This window comes from Tupaia chinensis, unplaced genomic scaffold, assembly GCF_000334495.1.
Source record: "Tupaia chinensis unplaced genomic scaffold, TupChi_1.0 Scaffold000288_2, whole genome shotgun sequence".
NCBI classification, from domain to species: Eukaryota; Metazoa; Chordata; class Mammalia; order Scandentia; family Tupaiidae; genus Tupaia; species Tupaia belangeri.
In genome coordinates, this window is record NW_006159773.1 from 1,788,011 (window position 1) to 1,798,312 (window position 10,302).

Sequence of the window (10,302 nt, forward strand, 5' to 3'; positions counted from 1 at the left end):
GATAGTTATAAGGATGATGGGGAGGGACTTATAAAGATATGGGAAAACAATTTATTGGTGTTTCTGTTTTGTTGTTGTTGTTCTTTTATTTTGGTACGGGGCACATAGGAGTATTCCAGTCTGTAAATGTTATGTTTGTATTTCTTATGAGACATTCACATTGACTAGAACAGGTTATATGAATACACACTGATAAAGAAGGCTTGCATGTTGTAACATGTATTAATAGATAAATGATTGAAAATGAGAGTGTCCATGGAGCATACATAGAGCACGAAGAACATTTGTATCCTGAACGAAGCTGGCATTTGAGTTAAAAAAGAAAAAATATCCCCACCCGTAACAAAGGAGAGGAGTGGCAGGTGGAGAACTAGTTAGTAGAGTGGTTATTGTGGAAGCAGAGGTAAGAATCGGGTTTTCATAGAAATGAAGTAAAGTTGTCTTCAGGGTCAAACATTGGATAATCAGGGAACCAGCAGTTAGCGTAATGGCTATGTCACTGGACTCTGATGTAGTCGACTGCGGTTTGCGTCCCGGACCCGGTGGCTTAAAACTCACGCCGGGCGCTTGTGCGTGCGTGCCCAAGATCCCGAGAGGGGGAATGGAGGAGAAGGAATTGCGCGTGACCATCCCCCCTGGGGAGTGATTTCTCGCTTTCTGTCTCTAATGTCTCTCTCTGTCTGGTTAGCGCACGTGCCCTATAGCGAAAATCTCTCCAAAAAAAAACAACATTGGATAATCAGAAAAGTCATGACACGTCTTTGCATAGAAAAATACGTCATGACTTCTCTGACAACCCAGTATTTTGGGCCAAGCAAATAAAAAACTAGCAAGTTTTCAATTTTGTTTCTCAGTTGGAAGATTATCATTTACTTTAACCCAAAGGCTTGAAACTCACACTGGATGCATGTGCGTGTGTGCCCAAAATCTCAAGCAAAGAATGTAGGAGAAGGGATTGTGGTAAGACCATCCCCCCTTAGGGAGTGATTTCTCAGTTTTTGTCTCTCTGGTGAGCACATGCCCCATATAGCAAAAAATCTCTCTTAAAAAAAAATTTACACCTGGGAACCAGCAGTTAGTGTAATGGCTATGTCGCTGGACTCCCATGTAGTCGACCACAGTTCATGTCCCGGACCTGGTGGCTTAAAACTCACACTGGGCACATGTGCATGCGTGCCCAAGATCCCAAGAGGAGAATGGAGGAGAAGGGATTGCGGCGTGACCATCCGCTCTGGGGGGGTGATTTCTCGCTTTCTGTCTCTCTGTGTCTCTCTGTCTGTCTGGCGAGCGCATGCGCCCTATAGCAAAAACCTCTCAAAAAAAAAAATTTAAGTTTTTTTTTTTTTTTTTTTTTGAGCAAATGTAAACAGTATTGTATTTTTAATTTGGGTGTCCACATGCTCATTTATAGTGAGTTTTCAGGAAAGTCATGACATATTTTTATGTTTTTCTATGCAAAAATGCATCATGATTTTCCTAATGACCCAATAGTATAGTGTGATACAGTTGGTTAAAAAAAATTTACTATTTATCCTGTGACCTTGCTAACTCACTTATTAGTTCTAGGAGTTTTTCTGTTGGTTCCTTGAGATTTTCTGTACAGATAATCCTGTAATCTAAACAGGGAAAAGTTTTATTTCTTCCTTTTGATATGCATACCTTTTCTTTTTCTTGCCTGGTACACTGGTTAGAATTAGCTGTATTTTATGTTGAATATGATTGACTGGTGAAGGTGGACATCCTGGCCTTATTCACTATTTTAAGAGGAAAGCAGTCTTTTACCATTCCATAGGGTTTTTATATATTCTATTTATCAAGTTGAGGAAGTTTCTTTTTTATTTTGCTATAGGGCTTGTGTGCTTGCTGGAAAGAGAGACAAAGAGAAAGAGAATGAGAAAGCACTTCCTAGGGGATGGACACTTCACAATCTCTTCTTCTCCATTCTCCTCTAAGGATTTTGGGCATGCAGGCACACTCGCTCGATGTGTTTTATAGTCACCAAGTCCGGAACTCAAACCACATATTTGGCCATATAGGATCCAGCTGCCTTAACCTCTGTGCCACCTGCTGGCCCATACAGAGCTCTTTAACAATTTATTTGAACTCTCACGTAAAGAGAATAGAAATCAGAATTAACCTGTTGTAATAACAACGAGCCAGAGTAAACTTTTAAATTATTATTATTTTTTAATTGCTAAAGGGTGTGTGTACTCAACAGAGAAAGACAGACAGGGAAAAAGTATTCCCCCCCCCCCCCATGAGATGTAGGCCCCCCACATCCCTTCTCTTTTACCCCCCAGGAGATGTAGCTACACCACATCCCTTCTCTTTCATTTCTCCATCCTGTCAGGATTTGGAGCATGCATGCACATGTCCTGAGTGTGTTTTTGTTAATTAGTTTTTAAGGTACATGTACTTGCCAGGTATAGACAGAGAGACAGAGGGAAAGTTAGAAAGTACACCCTAGGACCAGCACGTAGTGTGGTGGTTAAGGTGTTGGACTCCCACATGGCCAACCATGGTTTGAGTCCCGGACCTGGTGGCTTGCTTTCTCATTTTCTTCCTCATTCTCTTTCTCTTTCTGTCTTCCTCTCTCTGGTGAATACATGTGTACTATAGCAAACAAAATAATAATAACAATAATAAATAAAATTAAATAATAATTTATAAAAAAAAAAAAAAGAAGAAACCAAGCACACCCCTCGCCCCTCAAGTGGGGATGGTCGTGCTGCAACCAGTTCCTCCATTCTTCTCTCAGGATTTTGGGCACACAAGTACATGCACCCAGCATGTTTCTCAAGCTGCTGGGTCCAGGACTTGAACTGCACAGTCGGCCATGTGGGATCCAGCCACCTTAGCCACTATTCCACCTTGCTGGCCATGGTTTACCATATTAAAGAGTGTTAAGTTTCTTCTCTGGGCCAGCCTGTGGCATGGTGGTTAATGTGACTGGATGCCAGATGGCCAACTGTAATCACGGACTCTGTGGCTTGAGAAACATGCAAGGCCTTTTTGTGTGCATGCCCAAACTCCTAAAAGGAAGGAGAAATGAAGGAGAAGGAAGGGATTGTGGCATGACCATGCCCCAATGTGGGAGTTGCTTTTTGTCATGAGCATGTGAGCAAATGCAACCTCTGGCAGTTAAATAGAAGTTTTTCTTCCTAGTTGAAACTAAAAACATGAATAAGCAAACCTTTTGCTGGAATCTGTGCTGCTTCCTGGTTTGTGCATATTGTTATAGAGATTCATAGTGACGGCCAGGAACAATTCTGGACATGCTATGCAGCTTCATAAGGTTAACAAGTACTTCGTTGTTGCACACTCAGAGGAGGCAGTTTAGGTAAGAGCAGCCTGCAGAGTGGTTCTCTAGTGTTATCCTCTGCAGCTCTAGTTATTGGTGATGACTTTTCATGGCCTCTTGTGAAGCCTATGACAGCTGCTTTGATGTCTTCTTGCAGGACAGAGGTGAGGTCAAGGCTACCGCTTCAGGATGACCTTCTGCTCTCTGAGAACCTCCCACGCCAGCAAGTTCCCTTACCAAACTTGTTTTATGAAGAACCTCGGCCAAAGACCCCAGCACTGGCAAACGAGGAAGCGCTGCAAAAGATCTGTGCCCTCGAAAATGAACTCGCTGCCCTCAGAGCTCAGATAGCCAAAATTGTGACCCTACAAGAACAGCAAAGTCTCACTGCAGGTCTGTAAGTCCTACAGTTGTTAGTTTTACCTAGCACACTGGAAATGAGATCACAGCTTATTAATTATAAGTAACAGCTATTGGGGTTGTTAGAAGACCAGGTGCCACTTATGCAGAGTCCAATATATGTGCCTAGTCAAATTTAAGTGGCACATCGTGTTTCCAGCAGTTTTGATGCTATTAGAAGTGATGAGGAAATACCTTAGAGAACACTGAACTTGGTTCAGTGGTTCCTTGGCCTGGACTTGAACTGCAGTCAGCCATGTGGGAGTCCAGCGCTTTAACCTCTACCCCACCTAATGATCTCTTTGGAAAATTTTGTTGGCTGTGATGATGACACCAACCAAATAGACACTAAGTTATCCCATGGGATCTGAATAGTGAAAGCCTGGGTTTCATGTGAGCTGAGTGCTATGTCCTGAGACAGCTGGACCTTTAACTTCCCTTTCCTGCTCTAAAATGGAGTTAGTAGTGCTTATGTTACCAGGTTATTCTGAGAGCAAGAGCGGAAGGTGTATGAAGTGCCTTTAGCAAGAGTGGAAGGTGTATTAAGTGCCTTTAGTACACAGCAGCTAAAGGTCCTAGTCTTACACAGAGTAGAAACTGAATCCAGGTCTTCTGACTCCTGGTCTAATAATGTTCTTATCTGTGTGACATTAGCACACTGTGGAAGGAAGCCATAGCCTTGAAGTCCTAGCCCACTAAGCTTGTGGTAGCTAGTGCTTTGCTAGCTGTTGCCCTTGAGTCCTGGCTAGACTCATTATTAACCAGCTTTGTTTAAAGGATAGGGACAATTATTTCCCCTGCTTCTGAGACACTTTGCTTGTTTCTGGAGTTTAATATAGTCCAACATTAAAACTTCATCTACCTTGGGCAGAGCAGATATGGGATAGATAATTGGTGTTACTTGAATGAACTCGGCTTACGCATGTGACTTTATTAGTTTTTTTTTTTTTTTTCTTTCTCTAGAGCAAAAAGAAACCCGGTATGCCAGATATGCTAGAGATCCTTAAAGATATGAACAGTGTTAAACTTTGGTCAGAAGAGTTGAGGGTGCATTTACCTTCTTTCTTGCTTTGGCTTTTTGAGGATTCTGTTTTATAATATCATGAATTGTTAAATTTTAAATTTAAAAAGAGTCTACCCCAGTGTCTCCTATACCCAGTAGATGAAGAAATTAGATTTTTTTTTCCTTCTCTGTGCTCGCTAGAGAGACAGAGACAGAAAGTGAGAAATCCACTCCCACCCCACACCCCCTCATCCTCCTGGCAATCCCTTCTCCTCCATTCTCCTCTCTGGATTTTGGTCACTCATATACATGTGCCTGGCATGAGTTTTAAGCCACTGGGTCTGGGACTGGAACTGAGGTAAGCTATGTGGGAGTCCAGCAACTCCATCTGCTGGTCCTACACATGTAACTTTTTAAGAACCTAAGGTCTTGCCCTTTTTAAATTTAATTTTAAATTGTATTTTTCTTTTGCTTTACCTCCCTCTCCTGAAAGACTAGGACAACTACTATAAATAGTGAAGTAATTTTGGAGTTTATGTTTAGATGTTCTACTTATAGTCTGAATCTTTGGAGTAAAACTCAGGCTTGCATCAATACTGTTTTCTCCCCCAGTATGGTTCACTCAGTAAACAATTTTCTAACTTCCTGTTATTTACAAAAATGAATTTTAGGTCCTTATTTTGTAACCTCTTTAATTCTTAATTTAGTTCTTGTTTTGGAAGTGAAATGTAAGACTTTTTCTTCCTTCCAAATATATTCAAGTTTATGCAGGCTTTTAGTGCTTAATAAATCTAATATAAAAACTTCCTTAAAATGAATCACAAGTTTATCAAAGTTTTTTCAAATAGTATTAATAGTACTAAATTGTTAAACTACATTGAAGACACAGGTGTTTGTGCAGTATAGTCCGCTTTATACTTTTGCTAAAAGTCATTGCAAACTCTGCCACACTCATATTGAACACTTGATAGCACAAAAACACCCCTGTTAAATGGAATTTTTCCATCTGGCAGGTTTGGGATTGAAAAGATACAGTGGCTGAGATTCAGGCACTTACGAAGTAACTGAAACTACCTTTCTTCTTACATAACTGAGATTCTTTTTTTTTTTTTTTTTTTAAGTTTATTTGCTTCTTCTATAAGGCACACACAGAAGTGGGGAGATACACACAGATAAGTGCCCAGACAGGTCTGCACATTAATCCCCCTTCAGTCTTAGCTGGCCTGGATCATAGCTGCATGTATGCCTGACATGATCAGGGAGGGCCTGGGATGTGAACCCAGGACCTTTCCCATGTGGGCCCAGTTGTTAGCACTATACTAACACCTGGCCCTTGGGTTCTTTTGAGGGCTGTTATTTTTAGGGGCACAAAAGTCCTTATGTAATTCTAAAATTTGATATTTTGGGCCATCCTCCTAGTACAGTGGTAGAGGGAGCTAGATCCCACGTGGCTGACCATGGTTTGCATCCCAGTCCTGGCAGCTTGAAAAACAAACTGGGCACATGTGTATGTATGTGTTCCCAAAATCCTGACAGGAAGGAGAAATGAAGGAAAAAGGGTTGCAGCATAACCACGCCTCATGGAAGAGGTGCTCTTTGGTGAGCTCATACATTCTCTAGCAATTAAAAAACAAAAAAAGCAAGCCCTGCTATTTTGTTTGCTTCTACTAACAAGATTAAATTTATTTTTTTATTATTTTTGTAGGTGACTCAGATTCTACTTCATCTGTTACCACGGCACCACCTCCTCCCCCACCACCCCCACCTCCCTTGCCACCTCCACCTCCACCTCCCCCTCTTCCAGGGCTTCACCAAAGTGTGTCTGCTATTGATCTGATTAAAGAGAGAAGAGAGAAAAAAGTCAATGCTGGAAAGACTTTGGTTAACAATCCAAAGAAACCCGACATGCCAAATATGCTAGAGATCCTTAAAGATATGAACAGTGTTAAACTTCGGTCAGTGAAGAGGTGAGGACGCATTTACCTTCTATCTCACTTTGGCTTTTTGAGGATTCTGTTTTATAACATGACTATCATGAATTGTTAAGTTTTTAGTTCAAAAAGGATGGACCCCAGTGTCTCCTGTACCTAGTAGGTGAAGAGATTAGCAAAGTAAACCAATTATTTTTTTAAGTGATATTTTAGTTTTCCCATTTAACTTAAAATATCACCCCTTTCATGCGATGCCATTATTATGATTGCTCACTTACTCAATACAGGTATGTTATATACCCACAAAGGTAGTTAGTGATTATGCATGGAAGATGGAACCCCTGATTGCTCTGACTGAACAATTGATGTTCTAGAGATTCATTAAGTGGTTCTTTATTGGAATCTTGTGTGTTCTTTGGTTGAGTGTTAAATCCACGTTTCCATCTCACTGCTACCAGTATTTGCCACTGCCTTGAATGCTAGAGATGTGCTGTTGGGTTTATAAAAGCCAACAAAGTACTTCCCTGAGGGATGGCAGTATGTTATCCTGTCCCCTTGGTTTCTGTCTCTAAGGTCAGAACAAGATGTAAAGCCCAAGCCAGTGGATACTACTGACCCTGCTGCCCTCATAGCAGAGGCTCTGAAAAAGAAATTTGCATATCGGTATCAGAGTGATAACCATGGTGAAGTTGAAAAAGGAATTCCAAAGTCTGAATCAGAGGCCACCTCCGAGACAGTGTTGGTGAGTGTGAGCCCAGGTTTCTTTCCTGTTACATGGGAGAATCTCCTAGTTGCTGAGCAGAGGTTTTACAAGTCATTCAACTGTGTTCTGTCCAGGATTCACTGATTGTGTACGTGATATAGTCCCTACCTACAAGTAGATTGTGGCTAGCTGGGCGACAGATGGCAACTTTGCTTAGCACCTATCCTTTTTTTTTAAACTATAAAATAATAATTGTTCATTTGGAAATTTATAAATCTGAAACTTATAAAAGAACATAAAGCAAAATGTAAGACCTGATCTTACAACTTAGCAGTTGCCAATGTTGTATTTTCCATGAGGGCTACATTTTTAAAAATTATTTATGTATTATTTTTAAAGTTTGCTATAAGGTACATGTGCTCACCAGAGAGAGAGGGAAAGTAAGAAAGCAAGCCACCAGGTCCAGAACTCAAACTATGTTCGGCCAACACCTTAGCTACCACACCACCTGTTATCCCCCTAGTTTGATTTTTATTTAAGCATATCAAAGTAAAATTCATTATAATAAGGGGCCATTAGGTAGTGTGGTGTTTAAGGTGCTTGACTCCCACATGGCCAGTTCAAAGTCTCAGACATAGCAGCTTAAAAATCACACTGGGCACATATATGTCTATGCCCCAAATCCCGAGAGGAGACTGGAGGAGAAGGGATTACAGTATGGCCATCCCCCATGAGGGGTGATTTCTCACTTTCCCTCAATCTGTCTCTTTTTGGTAAGCACACACACCCTATGATAAAAACCTAAAAATAAAAAAAAAAATGTATTGTAATAATGCCTCTTATCTTAGTAAAGCAATTATTTTCTCTCAGGATACTCTGGGAAAGTCTTGTGAAGAGAGTGAGACTGGATATGGGCCTCATAGGCTATTTGCCATGTCATAGGTGGGGATGGAGCAGACTTGATGGGATTTCTCTCAAAGCCTAACTCATACATTCCTGTTGGTCATGTTGCTGTCATAGGGGTTAATGTGCTGTGTGTTCTAGAGAGGCAGGTATCTCTGAGATTCTAGCACCTTTGAAATTCTTTCAGATATTGGAAAGGAAACTTCATTTGTTCTCTGTGTACTCGGACAAAAGTTTGAACTAAGATGCTTATAGTCTTCCAGAAAATAGTTTGGCTACCTCTCTGCCATTCATTCAGTTGAGTTTATAACAACCTGTTAGTTCATAATATTACTAGCTGCATGATATGTTCTTCTGACTTCTACCCTCTGACTCATGATGGGGGAGTCTGTCCTTACTGTTACATGAACCAGTATCTTTATGCATGCATTTTATATGTTTCTTTTCTAGTTTGGACCACACATGCTGAAGTCTACAGGAAAAATGAAGGCTTTAATTGAAAATGTTTCAAACTCCTAATATATAGTGACTAAGTGGAGAAAGACTAACCTGGTTCAGCTATCGGTTTGTGAGGGCCAAGTTTGACTAGTAGAAATCAACACTATTTAGTAAATACCTGATTTTAGTATTTGGTTTCTTTTTTAACCTAATTAGAGGGTTAAGCAATAATGAAAGTACTCTGGTTTTGCTTTTATGAGATGGTCAGTTCTCGAGTTCTCCACAACATACGCATTCTGACATGTTTTTAACGGGTAGCCCAGGTGTCAGGTTTCCAGGCTTGAAAACAGTTGTATAGACTTCAGGACATAGAAAGGACATTTGTTGATGTTACTGTATTTTTAATTCTTAACACTAATTTATCTGTACAAATGTTTTATATGCATATATTTGGATATAAAACAGTTGATGTAAAAATTAGTAATGAGTTACAGCAACTAGGGTACTGTTATCTTCATTTGTTTTCAGTGATCATTTACTATTTGATGACAGAACAGCTGGTATAACATAAGTTGTTGGAGTGAAATATGAGGTTGGAATATGTTGAGGTTGGAATCTTCTTGCCTTGAACATAATGTCTGAGATCCTCTCTCACACTTTCCTGGAGCTGGGGTTTGAGTAGGAACCAGAAGATGATCACTGCGCAATTCCATGTTTCCCATTAAGGGGAAGTTGAAGACCAGGAAAGCTGCTTTCATCTCACTGCCATCCAGGACTGAGGAAGAAAATGGGGAGTGTTCAGGTGTTGAAGTGACTTAAATCCTATCTGAAATAAAAGAATACATCTCTTTTGTTTTAATAATGACATCATAAAGATGACTTCTTGCTAAGTTATTATTTCTGGAAATGTCCACACATAATGGAGTTTAAAATTTTTTAATACTGGCCAAAATATTAACTACATAGTGAAACATTACTGAATAGGCAAATGAATTGTGCATAAATTGTTTATCATTGGTCAGAATGCTGTTACATTGAAGTATATTATGTATTATAAATCTTAGGTATTAGTAGAAAGTGGAGAACTGCCTTTGTCACCTAGGGCTTCTAAGGACTTGACACATGTGAACATTTTTAAATGCGTGATAAATCGTTATGATTTTCTATTTCTGATAAGCTTAGTTATAGTTAATGCCAGAAAATCCTACCATGAATAAATATTTGGATTTATTATTTAAATCTAGTATAAGATAGTTATACTTCCAGGGACAATTAAGAAAAGGGAGTAATAGATATTCACTTTAAGTTATTGAAAGTATGTGCATTGTTCTAAATATTAACAAAAACTATTTGGAATAATTTACATGGTTTGGTTATTCAGCCTAAATTTGAACTGTGGCTTATTTTATATATGTTGTGGTAAATTGTTTCTAATTGTTTTATATGGTTTAAAAATTCTGACCTTAAAGAAATTCAGAAAATTTGCCTGATATATATATTTTTTGACCTCTTAAGGAATTTATATTTGTATCAGTATTGAATTCTGGCCAGTGCTCCAATATGAGGAAGTTACCAAATAAAGCAAACTTTTACTTTCCTTGGACCATAGCATAATCTTTCTGTT

At 39.5% G+C, this 10,302-nt stretch overlaps 1 protein-coding gene across 5 annotated transcripts in view; it reads left to right on the forward strand.

Moving 5' to 3' along the window:
- The window catches only part of MTFR1 (mitochondrial fission regulator 1), a 43,431-nt gene extending 33,156 nt beyond the window's left edge, over positions 1–10,275 (forward strand). For all 5 annotated transcript variants that reach the window (XM_014588578.2, XM_006150435.3, XM_014588580.2 and 2 more), the window contains 4 exons: positions 3,459–3,694; positions 6,409–6,670; positions 7,208–7,376; positions 8,691–10,275. In XM_014588578.2, the coding sequence (XP_014444064.1) occupies positions 3,459–3,694; positions 6,409–6,670; positions 7,208–7,376; positions 8,691–8,759 (736 nt within the window). In that variant the 3' untranslated portion in view covers positions 8,760–10,275. The remainder of the gene's footprint in view (positions 1–3,458; positions 3,695–6,408; positions 6,671–7,207; positions 7,377–8,690) is intronic.
- Positions 10,276–10,302: the final 27 nt, after the last annotated feature.